Source organism: Anthonomus grandis, chromosome 3, assembly GCF_022605725.1.
Source record: "Anthonomus grandis grandis chromosome 3, icAntGran1.3, whole genome shotgun sequence".
Classification (NCBI taxonomy): Eukaryota; Metazoa; Arthropoda; class Insecta; order Coleoptera; family Curculionidae; genus Anthonomus; species Anthonomus grandis.
This window is the reverse complement of record NC_065548.1, coordinates 18248368-18274555: the sequence shown is the minus strand read 5'-3', so window position 1 is coordinate 18274555 and position 26188 is coordinate 18248368. Positions and strand designations below refer to the sequence as shown.

At 30.7% G+C, this 26188-nt stretch overlaps 1 protein-coding gene across 1 annotated transcript in view; it reads left to right on the top strand.

The window, feature by feature from the left end:
• Positions 1-26188, top strand: part of LOC126734076 (uncharacterized) — a 97477-nt gene that overhangs the window by 51991 nt on the left and 19298 nt on the right. Inside the window, exons 6-17 of the mRNA XM_050437585.1 lie at positions 6219-6415; positions 6573-6719; positions 6828-7037; positions 8965-9223; positions 14859-15038; positions 15090-15286; positions 15339-15510; positions 15578-15691; positions 17280-17490; positions 17554-17734; positions 20789-20912; positions 25101-25380. Coding sequence (XP_050293542.1) covers positions 6219-6415; positions 6573-6719; positions 6828-7037; positions 8965-9223; positions 14859-15038; positions 15090-15286; positions 15339-15510; positions 15578-15691; positions 17280-17490; positions 17554-17734; positions 20789-20912; positions 25101-25380 — 2272 coding nt within the window. The remainder of the gene's footprint in view (positions 1-6218; positions 6416-6572; positions 6720-6827; positions 7038-8964; positions 9224-14858; positions 15039-15089; positions 15287-15338; positions 15511-15577; positions 15692-17279; positions 17491-17553; positions 17735-20788; positions 20913-25100; positions 25381-26188) is intronic.

The following is a 26188-nucleotide window of genomic DNA, read 5'->3' as shown; positions in this document are numbered from 1 at the left end:
GATCAAAAAATGCTGAGATAATTTAGCCAACGTGTTTGGCAACAGTTATTCTGCGTTGGTCAATCTAAACTAATAAACTGCTGTTATTAATATTACTACTATTAAGGCTTATCTATGATGACAGTAATTTAATCTATATTTCTCAAATACAGACATCAAGTTCATATTTTGATGGCTGAGTGTAATTGGTAACCATGTTTAACTATATTTGACCATTATTCATTATATAAAGGAATAATTTAAGAAAGTTAAGACACAACTCTGATTATTTGTCAGATTTGATAATGAGTCAGATGGCGCTCGAGTAGAGAGAACGTAGTGTTTGTCGTTCTTTGTTGGCTTAATCTTAATATTGATAGTAGTGCAATACAGATCAGTGATTATCAATTGATAAAAAATGATCGTCAAAATCTTAGGGGTGGTGGTATTGTTGCCTCCAAGTTCAAATATTCAGAGTTTTTTTTTTAACTTTAGAGGAAACACTAATTGACATTTTTTCAAATTTTAATAATATAACGTATCTAGGTGATTTTAACATTGATATATCTAAATTAAATTACAGTCATGCAACTCAGCTTATTTCTTTGTGTGAAACTTTAGATTTGAAGCAGCTTATAACCGAGCCTACTCGTATGACCAACAACACTAGTTCAATTATAGATCTTATTTTTACAAATCATGTTGACATTTTGAAGTCTGGCATAATAAGCTCTACATTTTCTGACCATTTTGGCGTTTTTTGTGAATTTATTGTCAAGGAGTCTATTATACAACCGCACATTGTATCTTATAGATTCTTAAAAGATATAAACCTAAACAACTTTCAAGAGGATTTGGAGGCTGTTCCATTTCATTTATTTATTTCAATATATGAATTCGAATCCATAGATGATAAGATACATTTTTTAAACAATAACTTACTCAAATTGTTCGACAAGCATGCTCCTATTAAAACTTCAGTTGTTCGAAATAAAAAAAGATTCTCCGTGGCTGACGGATAATATTAAACTATTGCAAAAATTAAGAAATAAGGCATTAAAGGATTTTAAAACAACTAAACTGCCAGCTAAATGGAATTATTACAAACAGCTTAGAAACTATACAACAACAGCGATTAGAGCGGAAAAAAGGGCTTTTTATAGAGATAGATTTGAGAATTGTACATACGGGACAAGTGGCGTGAACTAAGAAAAATATTGCCATCAAAGCAGAAGCAAATTCCTAAATCTTTTGTAAATACCAACAATTTTAATTCATATTTTATAGATAATACAAGAATGACAAATATGAGTTAATTAATTTTTATGATCAGTGTGAATTACCAACCTTAAATAAGTTTTTTTTTTATCCCACTGATTATAATACTATTTCTGCAATTATATTACGTATTAAGTCTAAAGCATTCGGGGTGGATAATCTTAATATTACGTTAATTCAACTATGCTGTCCTTTTATTATACCCTTTATTTTACATATTGTTAACGAGTGTATTAATAAAAACTACTCTCCCAAATGCTGGAAAGAAGCCTTTGTGTTGCCATTGCCGAAAATGCATAATCCAACAGATTTTAGTCAATTTAGGTCTATCAGTATTTTACCAACGTTTTCACAAATTCTCGAACGCATTCTAGACTCTCAAATTCGTAGTTTTCTTAATAATAATGATATTTTACCACCTAAGCAATCTGGATTTAGAACAAATTATAGTTGTACTTCGGCTATGGCGGACATTATTGACGTCGTAATTCGGGCTAGGGATGATGGTAAAATTTCTGCTCTGGTGTTGTTGGATTATACTAAAGCTTTTGATTTCGTTAGCCACTCAATTTTAAAGTCTTTGTTTCATTATATTGGTTTTTCTGATGCTGCTATTAATTTAATTGCCCCTTATTTAAATAATCGGATTCAACGTGTTAAAAAGTTAAACGAAATATCTGATCCTTTGGAAGTTGAAAGTGGTGTGCCTCAGGGTAGTATTTTAGGACCCTTGTTTTTTATTATTTACACGTCTAGATTTTATCTTTAATTAAAGCATTGTGCCCATCATTCTTACGCAGACGACACGCAGTTATATTATTCATTTTTACCAGGAGATTTTAAAATGGCTGAGTTTAAAATTAAACAGGATTTACAAGCTATTTGTGATGTTTCTTCAAAGCATTTATTAAAATTAAATCCTTCGAAGTCATCTATAATATTCATAGGTAATCGAACTAATGTAAATAATGTTTTAAATGGTATAAACAATAAATTGGGGGACGAAAGAATTCCAGTTGTTGACAAATGTAAGAGTTTGGGCCTTATAGTAGATAATAATATTCGTTTTAAACATCACGTGTCTAATATTCTTAAAAAGGCATATCTTGCTTTAAAATTAATTTATTTGCATAGACACTATTTAAGTAAAGATATTAAGAAGCTTTTATGTGATTCATTGGTCCTTTTACAATGTAATTACTGTGATGTAGTGTATAGCTGGTGTCTTGATTATGAGCATAGGGGTAGGGTAGACTGCAAAAGCTCCAAAGCTCTTGCATTCGACTAATATTTGGCATTCGCAGGAGAAACCGCATTTCCCATAAACTTCACGAACTTGGATGGCTTAATATGCTTAATCGAAGAATTGCTCATTCTTTAAAATTTTTTTACAAAATTTTAATATATCGCAGTCCGCCCTATCTCTATCAAAAAATAACTTTTAGAAATGATGTACACCATTTGAATTTAAGAAGAAATACTATTCTCATTCCGAGACATAAAACACAGTTATTTAAACGATCATTTCCTTACAATTTTGCTTATCAAATAAATTCTTTAAATTTGGATCCGGACCGATTATCAATTTCTTGTAATACTTTTTGTAATAAGGTGATTGTACATCTAATGAATCAGCAGGGTATATAATTTAGGTATAATTTAGGTTCTTCTTTTTTAACTTTTTGAATGGTTGTTTTCTTGAGTAATTTATTACAATTTTTGGTATTGGAATCATTTTATTTATTTGTTTACTGTCTGTAATAATTTTTCTATTTTTTGTTATTCAACAAATTGGTATTGTTTTGCTTGATGTTAAACTGTAAAATTTAGAATTTAGAACTTTTATATGTAGGTTTATTAGGTATGTGATTAAAGAAAAAGCTGTATTTAATCAGTTATTAGTTAAGCGTTACTGTTAATAGGCGTTACTGAAATTATCATTTTTTTAATGAAGTGAGGGGCCACAATGTTAAAGACCAGAATGCCATGGCAGAATTCTGAATTTGTAGGCCTTTTATTTGCGTAAATTTATTACTAGATTTTATAAACTTGTATTTTTTTCTTTCTATGCAAATAAAAAATATTTATTATTATTATTATTTAAGTTAGGATATTATATGTAGGAATTAAGTAGCAGTTTTATAGCGGGAATTTGGTCAAAATAGGAGGAAGAGTTCAAATCTTTTTCTTCACCTTTTTTACTTTTTTCTACTTCTTTCCTTTATTATTAAACATAAGGTTTACGATAGGGTTTTTATTTTCTTTTTAGATATCTATTTGGTTTAGATGAAATAATGATCTACATGATTTTTTATAAATTGTATCATCTTTAAAACTGTTTAAATTACATTTAAAGAAATGCAACTAGAAGAACAAGTCCAGTGGAAGTTAAAATTCTTGTAATATATTTTATTTAAGTAACTAGCTTTAATTATCTACCTGGTAGACCAACTACTTCTCTGTAGCTATAACCTTCAACTAGGATTTTTCAGTTTTATTATTATTATTATTATTGCTATTTATATCCTCCTGTGAAAATGTTTAAAATGAAAATACAAAATTAAAAAATGTCATCAATGGCATCCAATCCAGCAACTAGTCTCAGTCCGCATAAACGACAACAGGATTATATAATTTTTATTTAATGCTGGCATGCAAAGGAAGCGAACACGAAGTGTACGTTTTCCAAGGGAAACTCTAATCAGAAAATAGAGGAAAATGGCGTTTTAACTGAATAAAACAAAGTCCCATTAGCCTTCCGAAGGACTATTTGTTACAATTTTATTACGCTCCATTTTCATTTTATAAAAATTGGACGGCTTTTACACGCAACAATAAGGTTTTAGCGTAAGCAGATTTAATCAGACTTTAAAATTAGACTTTTAATGCAACTAGTTTTGAATATAATAAAATTTGTTTTATGGAAGCGAATATTAAGACTTATTGAATTTTTGATAAAATTACTTTCCTTTTTTTTTAAGAATGTTTGTGGGAAGCATTTGAAAATGTAAAACTCAATTTTAAACTTTAATTAGGACCTTACCGGAGGGCCAAATGAAATATCAATCAGCGTTTAGTTCCTTTTTGCCATATTTTCATTTAGCACATTTGATCTGGAACTTTCTATTTGCCTAGCGCGTTTAATTTCCGCATCAATCACGGTTTGACACAACCGCGCACCGGACCGGAACATAATTTCAACTTTTATAGACTTATACGAAGCTGGGTAGCTCCTTTTATTGCTATATTTTTATTTATGTTTACTCTCATTAGTTTTAAATGACTCGGATACTACTTAAAAATGTATTTAAAAATAATAGATCTATATTAGGTTAAATATTTCTACGCCTCTATGTGAGTTATTCAGGTCATGATCGACTTTATATGTAGGACAGGTCTAGAAATCAAATTTCTTTTCCAATATTCACAACAATGAAAACTAAAGATATAAAATCGATATACATATATCTTTCCTGACTATGCCGGGATCATGCATTATAATTTCCATTTCTATTGCGGCGCGGAGACATGCTGACTGGGTCGTCTGTTTACCAGTAATATAGTAAAACAAAACGCAGATTTCGCATCAGCATTGTGATAAAGAAAAAATGTAAGTCCTACTTTTGGTAAGTAATATCTAAAAATATATATTTACAATGACAATGACGAATGATAAAGGTTCGTGTTATATTTTTACGCTGTTCTTTTGTATCTGACGATTAAAAGATAACCAGTGAAAACGTGTAATTTCTCTTTAAAAATTATTGCTATTATATAGGGCACCTATAGTTGTTCCAATTTAACTTTCTTTTTCGGGTCAGGTTTTGTCTGGAAAATATTTTGTGCTAAATAAATTATGATATATACACATGTGAATTTTTCGTAAACAACATCAAATACGTAAAAAAATTAATTCTTTCTCAAAACTCATAATTTAAATTCTACTGACTGCTTCTATATTTAGAGGATAAAACAGGGTGGTCCAGTTTAAACGTCATTAATTTTGAAACGTGATAAAGAATTTAAAAAGAAATAGACTTTCATTATAAAATTTTTCTCAAAAATGTTTAATAACAAAGATACAGGGTGGTAAAGTTTTAATGCCTTAAATTATGATTTAAGGCATTGTTTTTAAAACATCTTAATTTAATTGTTCAAAAATACCTGCTAAAATGTTGCAAAAATGTATAAAAAAAGGAAATCGAGCTTGGATTTGTAAAAAAGTTGAATATAAAATCATAAGTCACCTTAAGTCATTATTTCATTTGACAAGTTTAATTTAAGATTCAAGCCTAATTTTCTTTTTTTTTTCAAAGTTTTTGCCGCATGTTAACTGGCGTTTCTGTACAATTAGACTAAAATATTTTAAAAACAGTATCTTAAATCAAAATTTTGCAAGAGTAACATTTTTTCAAATTAAATGGAAAATCTAACAGTTGACTTCTTATAAAACAATATTTTATCACCTCGCAGATTTAAAGCAAAAAAGGACCAAGTCCTTCCGTATGTTACGCCACTGACAGTTTTTTTTAAAAAGTGGCTTCATCAGTAATTGACAATTCACTATAGTAACCTGCATGTGAAATTTAATTAAAATTGAGCTGGTAGTTTAAAAGTTATGATAAATAAACAAATCATTATTCTTAACTTTAAACACAAATTTCATAAAAAATTATAGTCTATTTCTTTTTAAATTCTCAATCACGTATCAAAATTAATGACGTTCAAGCTGGACCACCCTGTATAAGCATAAAATTACCATCGCCAAAAATCCTAATTTAATTTAGGTATTTTAGGTTTACTTTAATTTAATTAGGCTAGTTACGAACCAATTTCTTTAAAAAATCCTATTCAATAAATCCTCATAAACTATTTTGAAATTGGTTTTCAATTTCAGTTTTATCAAAACAAAATAAAAAAAATATTGCGTTCGCAAAATAACCGCATAATTGCTATTTCAGGTTATTGAAGGATCCTACCGACTGCTCCCACAATTAGAGGGGCGTATAAGCAACGCACTGCTCATCAATGACTTGAACCCGCACGAATCTCAGCTAGTCAACGACATGGGGGAGAACAACCAGGAGGGCTGTTGCGGCAGCGAGAGTGTTATTGAAGAGATAGTGAGTCTGGATGGGGTTGAAACTGAACTAAAAAGGTAAATATTATTGTTCATCTTATTTAAATAGTTTCATTAACTTTTCAGTCATTCAGTAATTCAAAGCGTAATGTCATAAATACATCTCTTGGAATGTGTTTTATTTTATTATATTTTATAGAGTTACTTGATTTGTATATATTTTATCAAATTCTAGATCAACGAACAAGGCAATATTAACGGAGCAACAAAAATATGCCGACGAACATCTCTTCTTAAGATATCTGGAACTCGATCCCCTGGAAGGGCCTGAAGCGATTCCCGCTGCGATGCAGAGAAAAGCTACCGGAAATAAATTTGGCAGGTAAATATCAAAATAAATAGCTTTCTGTAAGAAATATAACGATAAAAGTAGATACTTTACAACGTTTCCAAACTATTTTTAACTAATGGGTTTTCTTTTTTTGCTTAGAACCCCTTTTACGCAAACGAAAAGGTTAACGAGACCAGCGAAATCGGGATTTGGTTTTTCGGTGGTATGGACACACCCTCCACGGATCGAAAGGGTCGAAAGGGGCTTGCCGGCTGAAAAGGCGGGCATATTACCGGGAGACTACATCATTTTTGTGGATAAGCAAAACGTGGTCATGATGCCCGAAATTGATATACTTAATCTTATTAGGTAAGTTAGTTCCTTAAGAATATTTTAAATAATATTTGGGGTTAAGCGTTCCGGATAATTTATGAAGAAGCAATATGATTCTTATTTTTAAGTTTTCTTAGATAATGAATCTTAAGGGCTTCTATTTCATTGGAGTGCCTGATCACGTGTAAGCTCATTCATGATAATCGTTTTGTTTTCTGCTTTCTAAACTCCTTTAGGTATTCATCAATATGAAACTCACCTTGAACACTAATGGATTTATAATATAATCATTATTGAGATAATATTTTTTGTTTTATTATCCAAATGTCGCCTTTGTCTAATCCTATTATAGCAGGTATAAGAAATTAATGGACGCTATTAATTTTACCTAAAAATAAATAAAAAAAAGCAATACTGTATCTTTTCAAAAATCATTATCACGATTCATATAAAGTATGCTGAATCATATATTTAAAAAAACATTTGAAACGGATTTGAAAGGTATATTTGAAAATAAATTATTTTCACTTTCCCAAAATTACTTTTTACCAAGTCGATACACAAGATTACGAGAGTAGCCTAGTAGCTAATTTAAGCGAACCTAGGAAGCTTTATATTCTGTCTTTTAGCTATGTTATATAATCTATCTGGCTTTAAATGAATAAGATATTACGCCCAACGTTGAGGATCCAGAGTATCTTGAATCTTCACTCTGTTAGCATTGAGTAGATGCACAAAAAATAATATCAACTTTAATATATGTGGATAATCACCCTGTAACTCTCTTTAATGCAATATTTAAAGAAAAAAAACTTAAAATGACGATATTAATTATTAAAGTTTTTAAGAGAAACATGTCCAAGCTTCTAGGATGATATTTTTTCTGCAACTGTATTGTTTTCAATTAGACGGGAATAAAAGAAAAAAAAACTAGTAGAACGTCAGTTAATCAGTATCATATAGGATTAAACATAGTGAGATTATGAGTTGAGTATCATAATTATTAATATATTAAAAGTTATCATATCTTAAAAAAACTCGCAAACTTGATATCATTATACGTAAAATCCAATTTAACAAATTAACTAATTTAGTGTTGGAAATGTTGATAAGTTCCGCGAAACTAACGCCTATGGGTAATTGAAACATTCATCTTGGTTTTAATTTGAAACGCAATTTTGCATGCTTTGGTAAATCGGTACGCGAACTAAGGCTCTATTAGGTTTTACAACTTGTTAGGGTGAGAATTTTCAGGCATAATTTAATTTTGAGATAAGGTGAGCTTATTAAAATTACTTCTGAATTGACAAGAAAATTATCGGGTGAAAATAGAAAAATTTGGTTTGATGGCTTTTGATAACCAAAAATGACTTTTTATTTAAAAATAGTAAAAAATCTGAGAATTTTTGAAAGGTCTTCTATTTAGGAGGCTTTTGCTCCAAATTATTTTGGATAGTCCGGAGAAATTGTTTTTAGTATATACGGACAATATTAAGTGCATCAATCACAAAACTTTTTCTATTTTACCCTTAATCTTCGTATACCCTTACAGAACCTTCTTTGTATTAGATATTTTTCAGTGATCTTTAAATGACCTTGAACCTGCATATAAACAAAACTCGGATACAACTTTATCGATCCTAAAAACCAATACACCAATTTTCATGGAAATGTTTAATTTTTTTCTGGAATTTAAACTTAAAATGACTGTAAAACTAATATGATACAAGCAAACGAACAAAATTATACAAGGTGTCGTTTTTTAATATCAAGGGTTGGGATGGTTCTTTTAAGGTGAAATTGACTTATTATTGTATGTAGATGCTAAAAATAGTTTTCCGAGCTTTTTTACATAAAATAATTTGCAAAAATCAACCCTCCTTTCTCCCCGTGTTGTATTTTTTTTATCTATTATTAAGTCATACCTTATCTCTTATTAAGCAATTTCTCTTTAATATTTCAGATCTTATGGAAGTCAATTAACCCTAGAAATATTTCGAAAGAATCCCTCCCGAAATGGCTCAGTACCCAGCGTCCATCAGAAGTCCGCCACTATTGTGACACCTAGTTCTTTGAAAACTGATAGTAATGTAAATTTACCAAGTAGCACCACGGTCGGTGCAACTCTACGTAGGCCTTCGACCGTTTGCTCAACAAACACCGCCTCGGTAGATTACCGCAGACGGAAATTAAACCTTCCTCAAGTGACCTTCAGCTCAGAGGTTGGTGACGGGCTTATTGTTTAGTTTCTTGTATATTTTATTTTGTAGTGTATATTTTATGTTTTCCTTTTTGTTTCACAAGCTATATTTAGTTCTTGTAATTTAATTGTTGTTTAACTGAAATAGTTTCATTTTTGATTTTTTTTCTATTTTGTATATATGTTTTTATATATTTATTGTCATTTACTTCTTTTTGGCCAGTATTTATCTAAATTTTTTTTGTATATATGTTTCCAATTTGGTTATTTTAAGTTTTTAAAGGTTTAAAATGCTGTGAATGTAAAAAAGTGTAGATATTTGTATATGTTTTTTTCTTTTCTAGTAGTTTGTAAGCTTAACAGTATTTTAAACCAAGCATTTTATGTCTATGTTTTATTTATTTGTCCTGTTAATTTATTATTTATATTGTGTGTTTGATTTAATTACACGTTTAATTTTTTACAATAGTTTATTTTATTTTGTTTGCGTTGCGTAACGAACTCTGCCACTTAACCGTAACACTCAAATACATATCAGTCATAAGTGACGATAAAAAATAGATAATTGCTTTAACATAAATTTTAAGAATAAGAGAGCACAAAAGGTTTGGCAACGTCGCATAGTATTCGTTCAATAATATTCTCGATAATTAGATTTGGTTGCCAGTGCCGTAGAGCCTCGATCGTTACCAAATTAAGGTTTGCCTACTTGACAGGAGGGTCAAAGTACCAACGGCCAAATATCAGAGGTTACTTCATCATTAAATATACAAGGTCTGGCTATATGGAATGCTCCCCTTCAATATACTTCCCTCCCCTCGCCACACATCTTTCCATACGTTTTTTCCATTGATCGAAGCAGTGCTGGAAGTCTTCTTTGGTGAGGGCCTTTAGGAGCTCTGCCGTTTTTTGCTTTACCGCTTCAATCGACTCAAATCGGGTCCCTTTCAAAGCAGATTTTATCTTCGGAAACAAAAAATAGTCGCACGGGACCAAATCTGGCGAATACGGGTGTTCGAGCATTGGAGTGCGCTTACCGGACAAACACTGCTTCACAGATAGCGCGTTATGGGCAGGTGCGTTGTCCTGGTGCAAAATCCACGAGTTGTTTTTCCACAACTCGGGCTGTTTCTCGCAATGTTGCCAAAACTGACAAATAGTAAGTCTGGTTGACAGTCTGACCCTCTGGAACCCATTCAGTCATCACGATACCGTTAATATCGAAAAAAACGATCAACATTGCCTTGAATTTTGATTTGGACATCCTTGTTTTTTTTTATTCTGGGCGATTCAGGCGTCTTCCAATGCATCGATTGCCGCTTGGTTTCAACATCGTATTGAAAAATCCACATTTCGTCACAAGTACTAATGTTTTTCATCAGTCCGGGATCTTTTTCTAACATTTCAAGGAAATCTGAGCACACCTCAGAGGCAAGAGCTCTTGGTCAGAAGTCAGGTTTTTTGGCACCAACTTCGCATAGACTTTTGTCATGTGTAATTCCCCGTGTAAAATTTTTTTAACCATTTCTTTATCGGTGTTTAGAGCCTCGGCATCGGCAATCATCCGGGTGCTCATTCGACGATCTGCACGCACAATTTGGTTGATTTTGGTCACTGTTTCCGAAGTTGAAACAGTGACAGGACGACCTGAGCGCTGGTCATCTTCAGTGCTCTCTCGGCCCTCCCTAAAGTGCTTACACCACTCAAAAACACGTGCACGGGAGAGAGAATTTTCCCCATAGGCCTCTTGCAACAATTTATAGCATTCAGTCGGAGTTTTTTTCAATTTAACGAGAAATTTAAGATTAAGCTCTTGTTTTTCATCACACATGGTTTTCGGCACGAGAAAAAAACACGTTCGTTTCAAACCGCTACTGCACGAATACTATAATAGTGACGAAAACGTGTTTTGGTACCTGCATAGGCAAGATTTCTAGATACCCAACGCAATACTCGTTTTTTTCCCCATCCGTCTAGGGCGCCCTCTAGGCTCGCAGTCTCGTTATTTAATAGCCAGACCTCGTATGAAAAAAAGTTTCTATACAGATGGAAATATATATAGTCTCTGGACTATAGGGACGTTAAAAACTAGATTTTGTCATTACCTCAAATATCTTGTACACATTTTTTTGAAAGTATTAATACTTATATACTTCCCATATATACTTCCCATTTAATGTTAATAACCTGAGTTAGATCTCGCCCTGTTGAGAGCTGTACATACATTATAGCCAATTTTAGACAAATTTAAGTGTTTTTAATAAGGTCTCCTGAAATGATCATTACTTGGTAATTTTATTTATAAGTCTAAATTAATAATTTATATTACTAGAAATAACACCGGCCGATTGCAAGAAAATCTGCTTAAAAATGGTTACAACAGATCATTTTTTAAAAAGATTAACACCCTGTATAATAATAAGAATAATTGTCATTATTATAAGGGCAAAGGCAATAAGGCAATAATTAAGCAGGTACTTGCAATACCTGCAATTGAGGGGAATAGAGCAAAAAACAGCCAGGGAAGAAACCAGAAAACCTATTTTTCTAGAGTGGAAGATATGCTTAAAACCGAACTGACATCTAGTAATACTTCCAAATCTGAAACGTATGCTACTTCAGTATTGTCATGCACCTTTGGTATGCTCAATAATAAATAAACCACGACGGAATTAGAAGACTTAAACAAACAAAAAAACAGTTTCGCAAACACTGCTACGATGATACTCAACGTTCTATCGAAAGGTTCCATCTAGCGACAAACAAGGCTGGACGTAGAATACTAAGCATGATTACAGGGCATGCAAAACAGATAGATAATCTGTGAAGACTATTCTCCAAGCGCTAAAATATGCGAACAAAAACACGACCGTAGTTTAATCCTAATCCTAATTAAGGTTTAATCCTCTTGTAAATATCAAAATGTGCGAAGAACTTTGGCGAAAGAATTAGAAGAACAAGATCATTGGCGTAAAATACAAAAGTCAATAAATACAGTCAGAAAATATTTTCTGGAAATAGAAGGTTTTATATATGCTACCCAGGATCAATACCGACAAAAATTTATCGAAAACGAATATTAAGGTTAAACTTGCCCCAAGCTAAGTGCCGAATATGTAAGCCGACAGACGAAAATCTTCAATATATAATAACAAGATGTTCTTTACTTGCAACAATATCTACAAAGGCATAATAACGTTGCAAGGATTCTATATCAATCGTTATCAAAAAAAAAACTTGCATCTGAAATAAAAGACCCATACTACTCTTACGAACGAACACTATTCCCTGAAAGTGATGATTTCTGTATTTATTGGAACCGTAAGATAATTACAAATAAACAAATCACAAATAATATCCCTGAGCTGGTCTTGGACATTAAAACTAAGAAACAGGTCTTTATTATAGTCCTTTTAGGACACAACATAAATAAAATGCATACTGAGTAGTAATAAAGCATAATAAGTACTTACTCTTGGCTGAAGAGATTAAGATCATGTGATAAGCAGAGCGAGTAACTGTTGTCCCAATATTAATGGTGCTTCTGGTAAAATTTCAAATACAGAAAGCCGTATTTTTAAATACTTGTTCCATCGTACGTAGGATGCTGGGAGAGGCGAACATGGTTGCTTCAGAAGAACCTAGATCAATCACCTAACAAAAACAAAAAATTATGGGTCCTTGTATTAATCTGCCTAGGAAGTGGAAAAGAAAACGCCACGGTCTCACATTATTAGTGTGAGCTGAAAAGGAGGAAATAATAATAAATTGGTTTATTTGACAGTGTTAACAAATAACACAACAATAATTAGTTCTAGTTATGTAGAAAGATTACTTATATGATGAGTTATTTACATGATGGACAACAAACCTCAAACAAGCCCTTTGAACTCTCTGCACTCTATTTTTAACTTGTCTGGTCAAACGAGATCATGAACCAAGTCACAATAATTAAAGTGGCTTAATACAAGCGCGTCTGTTAAAGTTAATTTTAGTTTTTGATCTAATGCATGCCTATGCGGCTACAAAAATTAGATTTGCATATGCCTTTTGTACCCATATATTTGAAAGCGGTAGATTTTCAAACCCATTTATATACAAATTTCGCAATGAATTTTTGGAAAACCCTGTATAAAAAAACAATTAGTTTTATTTTATAGGAAGAGCGAATAGAGAAAGTTGGAAAACAAAATTTTTCAGTATATAGTAAAAATATGTTACTAACTGACTTCAAACCATATATTTTGTATCGATAATAATAAGTTATCTCATTGAAATGGATAACTCTTGAAACAAGATTGGAATTTTATTTTGTGGAGAAAAGACTTCCAAGAAAGTCGCTCTACATACATTTCTCATTTAGTTATCTTGGCGATCTCGATAGTACCATAGCTGTTTAACTTTGACCGAAATTGATTCATTAACATTCGACACGAGCATAAAGCAGGCGATAAACCTTGACCATGCCAATGTACCTACAATTTCCAAAGTGTTCTAATAACTTTTATTTTATTATTGTGTTATTTATACATTAGAATTGAAAGAAGCTTAAATTTATGATATTTGTACCCAAATTTATTTAATTTAAAGTGCTTCTGAGTACAAAATACTATTTCCAATGAAATAAAAATAATTTCTTGAGGTCCTTAAATATCTTACAATTTATCAATTATAGATAGCTATGTTTAGAATATAAGTTACGATACAAGGCCTCATAATATACTGACAAGTTCTAATAAGGTGTAAGATTTAGATGAGCATGAAGCATGAGCATGAGCATGAAGCATGATTCATCAAAATATATAAGCAATGAGTATTCTGCCCTGATCAAACTAATATACGTCTCGGATTGTTAATATACAAATTAGTATATTAGACGCATTTCTTATATTCTTCTTCTTTGGAAATAATCTGTTTTCATAGTATTGTATGCGTGGATTAAGTTAACTCGTTTAAGACTGTACAAAAAAATACTTGGGCATTTAAATCTGGTGTGTATTCTAGATTAACAGCGCCAGCGTATAGATTATTCCATTGTAAGATCTAATGTTACCATTTCGACCTTTTAGTCAAACAGAGGTTTATCGCCTTTTAAGGTCTATCTTTAAACTAATAAACGGACTGATTATCCTAGGTTATTTGAACAAACTAGCATTTAATATTTCAATGACTTAATCAAAAAAGATTCTTTATCTTTTCCTCTACTTATTGCATGAAACTAATATTAGCGCCTCAATATTTTTTTAAATTTTCTTGCATCCTAATAATAATGACTATTTAATACCCCTAAAGATCTCTAAATATTGATTGATCGCATACCTAGTCTTAGACTTTTCGAATGTTTTTATTAATTTTTGTGACTACTATTTTTTTAAGTACTTTCTCATTATATATAAATAAATGAATATAAAATTGCTAAGAGATTTACAATTTTTGAATTTTCCATATTTATGGTCACTGGCAGTGAGTTGATTTTTGCACAATTAAACCCTCAGATTGGCCAGTATCGCTACAAAAAATTAAATAATTAATACCACCTCACAATAATCTAGAATAGTCGCCACAACCATTCTTGTGGCGAAAAGGACGGATATTATACCTTAAGATATTCTCTAAAGCTCCTATATAACAAAAAAAAATCTAACCTTACTTTTTAGAAGCCTACAAGTAGTCCTGAAGAAAGTAGAAATCGCGCAATCTATCAACTAATAGGAAAGGAACAGCAATACGCTACCGCTTTACAATTTGCAATTACAAGGTTCGTTTCTGCCTTAGCAGAGCGAAGGGATCTCCTATCTCCTGCAGAACACAAGGCACTTTTTCAAAATTGTGACGAAGTGAGTCTGGTATATTAATAATATTCTTTATACTTCTTTCATTACTCGTAGCTTTTGCGAATAACGGAGGATATTTTGGACCATTTGGTTCATGAAGATGGAGAAATGGACACTAGTATGGTAACCAAAATATATCGATGTAAATTACATGAAATAACATCGTGTTATAAGAAATATTGCTCGGGTATTAAACGAGCGGACTGTGTGTTGGCTAACAAAATGAAAAATTGCAACTCAGACTTTGTTAGGTATATATCTGAAAAAAATATTATAAAAGTGCTAAAACTGATGCGTTTTTAGATTTGTCCAATGTCCAGCTATTCCAAGAAGACGACCAGATTTAACAACATTTATTCATAAGCCCTTAGAACATTATAGAGAGATTTTAAAACTACTAATGTCGATTCAAGGACACACCCCTGCAAAACATGAAGATTTTCCTGTGATAAATCAGATAGTCCATGAAATGCAGGTAAAGTAAACAAAAGGAATAAAAAGAGAAAAATTAAATTGATATAAGTGATGTTTTAATATTATAGGTATCTTATAGAGAAATTACGTCTGAAGGTGGTTTAATGGAGCCTTGTGGTGAAGGCAGACCTTTACTTTCTGTACAAGATCTTGAAAATAGATTAGTTTTTACTAAATGTAAGGTAAGAAGTTTATTTTTTAAAGATTGGTTATGCAAAAATATATTCAGTATTTAAAAATTGTAAATATTTGAAGTCACAAAATGTAATCAGTTTTTTTTCAAAAGGTCTTTGGAGCTTAATGCTGTATTATGATATGAGAGATACTCTGGATAATCAACCAAATTGTCCTCTTTTACATTTCACATACCTATTTATATTATTTTATTTCCATAGAGTAACATGTAGTCTTCCGCTGTGAAAGACCTTAATGTATTAAAAAATATAAAAAACGCTCTATATTCTTGCTTAATCTTCCGACTCCTCATTATTTGGATCCTCCTTTTGATCATTACACTCTTTGTATTGTAGCATACTTTTATTTATTTCGTTCACATCGTTTTTCTATTGTTTCTATCCATACTATCGATTTAATTAGCTATAATATCGAGTTTATATTTTGAAATAGTCTTTAGCCTAACTAGGACTTAAATGTAGCTAATCTAGATTTTTACCTAATAGCTGGTGCAAAAATAACTACACGTAAGTGTTTGAGAGCCAAATCTGTATGTATGTGATCCCATAGACCAATGTGGATACAAACTCAAAGAAATAAGTTTTCTTCTTATTCTTTAAATAAGTATTATCATGGAAATCTTTCGTTTTTCTTTTTTCTTTGCTCAGAAGCTGATCTCTAGAATTGACTTGTCAATAAACACAGTAGTAACTTATAATACAAAAATAAATTAACTTACTATAGGCCTTTTCGATAACATTCTTCAAGAACAAGAAAGAGAAAAACATTGAAGAAAGAACGAATCTTACTGTAACTCATTCTAAGAATTCAACTTAGTTTATTTTGAGTAAGAGAGAGACTTGTCAAGCATTAGAAGTATTCGGTATTTTACTAACAATTTGATGAAATATGTAACGTGATCAAGTAAAGTATAACTCACCCATTAACCCCATATAAAATATGGTGGTTCTCTCACCTCCATAAGGAGTTATCTTCCAGTTATTCCAAACCGTAGTTTTTCAACTCTCAAATTTTGCGAGATATTCACATTAAAACTTTTCAGAGTGACACCTTGTATAAATAATTATTTATGCAAGCATGTGGATTAAATATCCTAAAGATCTGCTCAGCATATATTATGAAAGATAAGACAGATAAGATATCCCTATCTAATGCCAAGTGAGAGAAATATTTCTGGCAGATACGAAAATGCCAATAAGATATTCTGGGTGAAGTTGTATTGCTCCTAAATTTAATAAACATACTCTTCAAAGTTCATTTATGCAAAATAACTTAATTTGAATGATATTTCTTGTTAAACCTTATCACTAAGGTCCCTCTTTATTATATTCTGAGATAAATTTCCTAAAAGAGCCTTAAGATAATACACAGCAGTAGCACTTCATTTATAATTTTACCAAGATTACCTAAGATTAATAATCTTACCAAATTTTATTTATTACTTGCATTATCAAAAACATGATTTTGCACCGTTGCATCTTATTTATAATCCTATATACACATATAATACGTAATTTATATTCTTGAAATTCATAAAAATTACAAATATTTTTAAGATTAATATATTTATTTTAGCCATTCGTACTTAATAAACCAGGCCGTCAATGGATCTTTGGTGGTGACCTCAGCAGAGTGGAAGGTCGCAACGTTCGCCAGTACTGGACCTTATTATTTAGCGATCTTTTATTATTTGCCAAAGCATCAAGGGATCGAGTGCTATTTATCTCAGAAGATCCCCTCCCTTTAGTGCATATTACTGATATGTATTTTAATATTAGAAAAAAAGGTACTGACGTATTAAAAGTTTCTTATTAAAGAAAAACAACATGCAAGATTTGTGTGTTTACAGATACAGAGTTTAGGATATCAATTAACTCGGATATAAAAAAACAAGCAACGAGTCCTACGATACATTGTGGTCCAGATTTGAGTAAAATGCCTCGAAAAAACGCAAACAAAAAAACTGTGATCCTGCGCGCGCCTTCGACTGAACTTAAAGCCGTGTGGCAAAATTTGCTACAAAGGCAAATGTAAGTACCATTACTTTACTCAATATATTTTTTTTAATAAATTTAGTTAGATTTAACTATTTATTAATAGAAATAATGTTTTATAGAAAATAAAATACATTTTAAATAGTTTGACTTATTAAATTTTTATCTTAAATAATACCAAATCCTAGAACTGTTGGAAAAATAGGATAGTGAGTAGAAATTTTTAGTTAGAAATTTTAACAATTTTTAACATTTTTAGCTTTAGTTTTAGTGTCTTGGTCTTTCAAAATACTTGCTACCAAATAATAAAGATAATTATTATAATATTTGTAATACATTTGTAAAATTTTATCAATGATATAAAATAAATAACTTCTTAACTTATAAGTTATATAAAATGCATAACTTCCGTATATTTTTTTATTGATTTATGTAACATCCTTAAAAAAAAATTTCACTTAAAATAAGTTTATTACCATTAAAGCTTATCCCTTAAGGAGAACTTTTTTTTAATAAGCCACTCAAGTAACACTTTTTAATCCAATATGGATTCAATTCCTAATCTGCTTAATTGTATTAAATCATTAAAAGATTTATTAATGAGTATAATAGGATTGGCAATTATCATTCAAGCTTGAAATTTATCTACGGCTCTTTCTTTAAGATAATGCAAATATAAAAGAGACAAATTTGGCCTTAAAGTGGAAATCAATCTTGTAGTCTATGAAAATTATTTGTTGCAAACATTTCTACTTATAGAAATGATAGAATATCTCATTTTAATTTTTAAAGAAATTGAATTATTTTTAATTTACTTAGAAAAATTAGAGTTGTACATAGAACCATGATTCTAATGGCATTCCATATCAGGATAATAGGATTTCTTTTCCGTGTTTGTCTTCCTCTTTTTCTTCTAGGAAGTATTTACTCCTGAGAGAAAAAAATATTAATTTTTGTATACTTTTTTAAACACAATTAAACTACTTTATCCTTCTCTACCCTACGTGCCGAATTACTACTTCTTAAGCTTTCCAATTTATTTGTCCGATGCTACACGAACTTAATAAATATACATGGACTGCTAGAAAATGCTTCTAATGCATATGGCCACGATACCCGAAAATGACCACTGCCTTGCGGCCGCCATTTTTATAGTGGTTGTGTCCTTTTGATGTTGGTCACTGTGAACATTTTTAGTGTTGCCAACAAAAAATACATTAAATAACGGTAATGAAGTTGACGACGCTGACGTTTGACGTGTGAATATAGCGGATTGCCTAGTTTTTGGCGATTTGTAAACGACGCTTGGGATATCGTCTGCAATAGGCGATGTAGGTTCCTCCTTATTTAACACGTGGATAGTGTATCACCATCCTTATTTAAACGTATTTGGTTTACTGTTTCTCAAAACCGAATTATTGTGAATTGTCTGTGTTGTTTATGATAAAATAATATATAGAGTTATTTATTTTTACTATATAAACCCTTGCTAATTACAAACCCTCATAAAATCATTTATATTTTGATTTTTATAGATGGTTGTACGTATTAATGTGGAAACACTCTACATAGAAGGAAAGCAAAAGGCGTAATACTAAAAATAGAAAGAAAATAAAAGTGTTTTTAACTGAATTTATTAAGTAAATGCAAGCAAAAATTTAAATGAAGATCGTAATTTTTATGGTATTAGGATTTATAAGATTCAAGATTTTCAGAATAATAAAACAAATATTTTAAAGTGCATGCATCTATCCCAAGCTAATTGAAACTTTGTTTCATTTTAGGTGAGGATTACTTTATTTCATAAATTTTAACGAAATTCTTAAAGAAGTACGAGAAAAATCACAAATCTAACGCAACTGTCTTAGATTCTTAACTAAATGTATATACATATAAATGTATATAACTTTCTATTTTGTATTTTTGTAAACATAACCTCTCAAAAATTTTAATTGTTTTGTTTTCCTACAATTGGCACAACTGAAATTTGTCAGAGTGACCAACATCGAAAGGACACAATCACGCAAAATGGCGACCCTCTAGTAGTGGTCATTTACTTTTCATTGAATTGGCAGTCCAGGTATATTTATTAAGTTCGTGGTATGATACCTTACAAGGAACCGGTCAGTATCACGTTATGTTTGTATATAAAATTTCTCATTTTCTAGTATATATAAGAGCTGAAGTTCCTATTTTATTATAGATCTCTCAGTTTGCCTTAGGTTTTTAGTGAATGTCTTTTATGAAATGATTAGTGAATCTACCATTCTTTTAGAAGGAAGAGCTTCTTAATTCTTTAACTTAAATTATTCCTACTTCAGTTTATAGCATTATCTATTACCAAAGTCCAGTCTAGCTTTACTTATAGTTCTTTATTAAGGAAGCATCGTATTCTCTTCCAAGAAAATTGGTTTCCTGGAATACCGTGATTGTCTTATTTGAAAAACCTTAGTACGCTGTTTAGGTTCGAAACCTTGAACATCCCAGTTTTACTAGCATCGACAAGTAATGTGACCTTCATGCATCCTTTTGAGATAACCTTAGAGCGTAATTTCTTTATGTTTATTCTTTATGTAAGTTGGTCGTTTAGTATCTCCTAATATAATTTTTATCTTATGATTGAAGTTCAGCCAGTTGTAAAAACAACAGATCCCGAGTAAACAAAATATAAATTCCAAATTTAGGACACGTAACAGTAAATTTACTTTATCTTTCTAGAACTGTTTTATCAATGTTGTTTTCTTTTGAAATTCTGTAATAAAATGATATAATATATCTCAGTAAACGGCTTTTTTTATTTGAGTACCTTATTGTTTCTAAAATTGTCCGTAGATCCATTAGGATATGATTTTTTATAATTTTCCTAGAGAATACCCATATAATATCAAAAAAGTTTAATACATTTTTACTAAGAAGATCCTTCAAAGTTTTCAAAACTTCATTGTGTTTCTTTATAGTTTATTCGTTGGTTTTCTTAAAAGCCGATTTTGTACCTAACTACAAAAGTAGGTATCTCAAAAGACAAAAGCAGGTCCCTGTCAAAGACCAAGACCTTAAATTTAATTTAGACATTTGCGTTTGCGCACGCAGCTTCCAGTTAAATTCAGGCATGGATGGTAGCTCACTTAGTTCGCCCATGGACTCGCCCGAAGTACCCATCAACTCTTCAGTGGGAACCCTACAGTCCGTGGAAACCAGCTCATACAGACGTCAGGTGCGTCTACTACATGGCAACGTCTCCTTTTTTGACACTGCGTCCACACTACTACATCAACAAAACACTTCCCTTAACTCCTCAGTAGTAACTAATAAGCCTAAGAACTTGACTAGATCGTGTAGGGTTAGAATATCTTCTGACGAAATTGAGAGTCTTTTTGATAATTCGCCTATTCGCGAGGATGACAACGATTATAGTTTTAAAAAAGATGTCGGACAGACTCGACTGACATCTTCACATAACCAAGAATACCTAACTTACGATGACGAACAAATCCTGGATAACACTAGGTCACTTGTTGTTTCAAGGAACACATATTTTCATACTTCTGGTAAAAATAATACTCCTGGGCACTCGCCTAGGTTTTTATCAAACAAAAGTTCAGAGACCCCAAGCACATTAGATTCTTCTTCGTTTTATAATCGAAGTTCCAGTGATGACATGTTTAGTTTCGAAAATGCTCCCAAGTTATCTTTAGGTGAAGCACCGAGCCCTAGTGCAATTTTAACTCCCAGCACAGAAGTTTCCGATGAGGATTCCGAAAATGATTACAGGGTGTTTGATTTAAGAGATGATATTTGGGACATTAGTCAATTTGATTATGATATGAGTAGCCTAAATATTGATGGAATATCGCAAGCAAGTGGCGCGAAGACTCCGCATATGGACGATTTTTAATTTTATTCTTTTATTAGATTATCGACACAAAACAGGGTGCCAATTTTACAAAATCACGGATTAGACTTCTCTAAATAAGAAATTTTATTGAATCCTTGATTAAATATTGAAACTTTTGTTTTTAGGAATTTCTCTCCTCTCAATTAGAAGAAGTATATGGGTGTCCAAGATAAAAAGAGTTGGAATTATAGATAAAGATAGAGATTGAAACGAAACTGAAATCTGTAGATGTGTAAAAGTATTAAGATTATAAATTATAAGTCCCACTATGCCAACCTTCAACAATATTCTTCGAGTTGTGCTTTTACAAGGCGATAATACAAAAAAATTATAATCACTTTTCTTCTTTTATTTAATCAAAATTCTTCTCACTAAATAAAGAAAAAGTTTTTTAGAGATATTTTTTCCAACATATATAGGTTTAATGACGTGGTTTCGCTACAAGCTTTAATGAGTTTTAATTAGTTAAATGAAATGAATCATATCCTTGGTTTAATCTATCTTTATCCATATAATACTAAATATCTTATTTTCTTCTAAGTAATACTTTTTACATAATTTCACTTTAAAAAGTATTTTCTCTCTAATTGCTTAAAAATGGTTTAGAAAATAAAATAATGTCTTGTATGAGCCAGTTGTCTAGCTCACCAAATTTCTCCGTAACATCAAAGCAAGCTTTTAATAATATTTAGACTAGCTTAAAAATTCTTACCATTCTTTCACAAGAACTGTTTTGATCTGTGCACGTTTCTTAGTTGCTGATAATCGATCAACGCTTTTCAAAGATGTTTGATGGGCTTTAAAATATTCAAAGTCACAGGTCAATTCATTACCTTTAAAACAAGCATGCCTTTAGCTAAGCAATTTAAAAAGTATTCGCTTCACAGGTCAATCAGCAAGATTTAAACCAAACTTGAACTTATCAGGAAACACCACGTTACTCCAGATTTTTCGTTAATCAATTATTATGTTTTTCTGCAAGAGCGTCTATAGGTGGAAAGACTAAAGAGGTAACCTTGCTTTCTTTTTTGAGAATTCGTAAAGCCGACGCCGATTTGTTAAGTCTAATGATCTGAAGTGGAAACTAATTTTCTCCAATCTACCTTGCATGGTGCGTATAAGGGTTTCATTAATTTAATCTCTGATTTTGGATGTCATGTCAATGTCAGGCTGCAACAAGAGCCTGACATTTAACATTTGTCCTCTTGTAATACACTAATTAAATGAATATGACTCTCTAGTAATTTATATCTGTGTGACTTACACTCGGGGCTTTGTCCTTATTATCCTTAATTTTTAAAGAGTTTTATCAACTGAATCAAAAATCTGTAATTGTAAAAAAACTGTATCAACAAAATGATTATCAACTTTTGTAAGTATTTTGGCCGCCTCATGAAGGAAATATAAACTTAGCTCCTGAACCTGGTCAGAAGTCATAATTTTCCAAGAATTTGTTGTTAAATGAAAAATAGCGATCATATTCAAAAAAGCGAAGCAATGACCTGAAAATATCATCGAAAGTCACCCCTCGCCATGAAAATACTATTTAAGTATAATTTCTTATGGAATTTAGGGAAAATGACTAAAGTGAGTAATTGTAGGTTTTCTTAAATGATTGTCGAATCTATACTTTTACTCTATTTCTCTAAAGACAACATTTAAATCACTTTTGAGAGTCCTTACTTCTGATTTAATGAATGAGTCTATTGAAGAAAAATATACTAATTTTTTCGAAAATAAATATTATTATCCGGGTCATCGAATTGAGAGGAATTACATTTTAAATTTCTTCTTACTCAGAAGTTATATTTCATTTTTGGTATTATTCCTTTGACTATGCAAATTGAAAGGAAGTCGTCCATTTTCTCACTATACTATAGACTATACAAGTTGTCTTGAATAAGGTGTACCAATATTGCTATTTCTCAAATGGTAAATTATTAATGAGAAACAGATAATTTAAAATGAAAAAATTATTATAAGTAGCAAAAAAACCTAATACAAATAAACCTATTTGTATATATGTGTATGTATATGTGTTTATATTAAATCATCTTTATCTTGGAATGGGCATAAAAAAGAGAACATTTTGCCCACTAACTCATTTTATATCATTTACCATTTTGGATATAACAATAGTGGAACATTTTATTTAAGCCCCTATATAGCTTCCCATATCTCTACAGAAAACTTTCTTATCTAAGACACCCTCTTTTATAAAAAAATATTCATTCTTACTGAGATCTTTCTTAATAACACCTCCGGCTTAAGTCGATTTAATGTATGAAATTTTCTAGGTTGTGATCTTTTTCTGTTGATAACCTTAGCGATTTACTATTACAATGTTTTACTTGACCAAAAATATAACATAACAATTTATGGACTTGACCTACATTTGGACTACAGCCAATACCATTGTCCCCTTAGATAACTATTCTTCCTGTTATCCCAACACAAAATACTCTTAACAAAATAGCTAATAATATTGTTAAAATTTTATAATTTTCAGCTAAATAATTCCTAAGAAATTTACAATTATTGACACTTAAAAATAAAGAAACTAAAATTTAACATTTTTTTTATGTTTTTTTTTTAACAAAAAATACATATCTTTTCAGAATTTTCAAGAAAGAATAACCATTTTTAATTTATCAAGAAATATTTTCAAAACTACACTTACAAAAGTAAAAAGACATTTGTAAAGGTTCTTTTGGTACTATTTAGCTGAAGCATTGTAGTAGTTTAGATTTGTTTTTACTTAGAAAAATTTATCTACTTATTGTTACCAGAGACTGTAAGATATTTGCAAATAAATGCTTTTAAGTTTCTACAATCGCTTTTTGTTTAATTAGGGAAATAGAACAGTTTTAAATATAATAGTGTTTTTGATACATTGCTAGTTTTAGATTTAGAGTAGATCTCATATTTTCCTAATAGTATTTTTTTCATTTAACTCCATACGCTTGATTAATGTTTCATTTCAGAAAATTAAAGTAAAAACAAGACGAATTTTAATAAAAATCACTTTTTTAGGGTGGATAGAAATGGAAACAATACAAATAATTTTGGCCCTTAACGCTGTAAAAATGCGAGATCGATAGAATCATAATTTTTTTTTTGCTTTCTACGTTCTTCTAATGCATTTGTTTTAAAGAATTTCCAAGTTAAGTAAATGTTTAAAATATTTTGTCTAAATATCGAACTCGTTTGATAATATTAAAAAAATTAAATAAACATCAATATTTAGCTATAATTACACCCTATTTCTTTGAAATGCTACCATTTGGAAGTTATGGTAAGTACTGCACATTTATTTACTTCTCAGTATCGGACTTCTTGTTGTTTTCAGTTAAAATTAATTAACAAGTTGACAGATAGTTGGACCCTGATAATTTTCCATTTCTAACACCCCTCCTACAAAAAACAACTTCATACTACTAGGCTTCACATGTATCACCATTTACTCCAAAGAACTAAAATACGCTTTTAATAGATGCCCTTTTTTAGCCCCAACATTTAGCGAATGAGAGTCGTCAGAACAACAACGATATATCGGAAACCAGTTACGCGAAAAAGCAAATTGAAACGCTGATCGAGCATAAGTGCAAGCAAATGGGAAAAAGCAGTTTTAATGGAAAGTGCAACGCGGTCCACTTGGAGCAGTGGATGAAGGGTCAGCTCGATGTTGATGATCTAAACAGTCCCGTGGTGGAGCATATTGAGGAGGTGTGGACTGAGGAGATGTTAAGAAAAAGGAGTGAAGAGCTACAGTTGATTGATTGCAAAGGTAAAAGTTAATATGTTATTTTTCAGTTGTTTTAAAATTGAAAATGACGATTAAGACCTTTAGTTTGGTTTACGTAAGGTTTTAAATATATTCAAGTCTTGTTTGTTTATGATTAGATTGAATTGAAAATTATTATTTTTGCTCTAGTTACACAATAGAGGGATTTCATTGTTTTTTTTTGTGTGTCATTTAGTTAGTATGGTGTATTATCAATATCATTATTTTTCTCTGCTTTTGTTTTTGTTATTATTTTTATTATTATAATAAATATTAAGGTATAATAATAGGTTAAGACTAGGGTTTGGATATTTTGATATTTCTATTGGCATAAATTTAAAGCAAAAATGTTAAGAGTAGCACATAATGTAAGATCACTAATGCACAATTTAGATATATTTAAAAACCATGTCTTGGAAATATCAACGAATTTCTGATCAAATTTGAGGACATTCTACGGAAATTTTATCTCAAATATAGTAATATCTTAAGTTTTGGAGATTTTAATATAAATTTTTTAGATTATGAAAAACCGCAAACAAAAAATTTGATTAATGTTCTTAATGTTTTTTTATCTGAGGCAGGTTATAGATACACCTACAAGAATAACTCAAACCAATTCTTCTTTGATTGACTTAATGTATAGTAACTTACCCCACTTAACAAGATTTTGGCATGAAAGACATCGGTATCTCCGATCATATGTTGATTTATGCAAATTTCGAATTTAATGGCGATATCTCCATTTCTAAGTACTTTAAATATAGACCTTTAAATAAAATAAATTTTATTAACTTTTAAAGGGATCTTG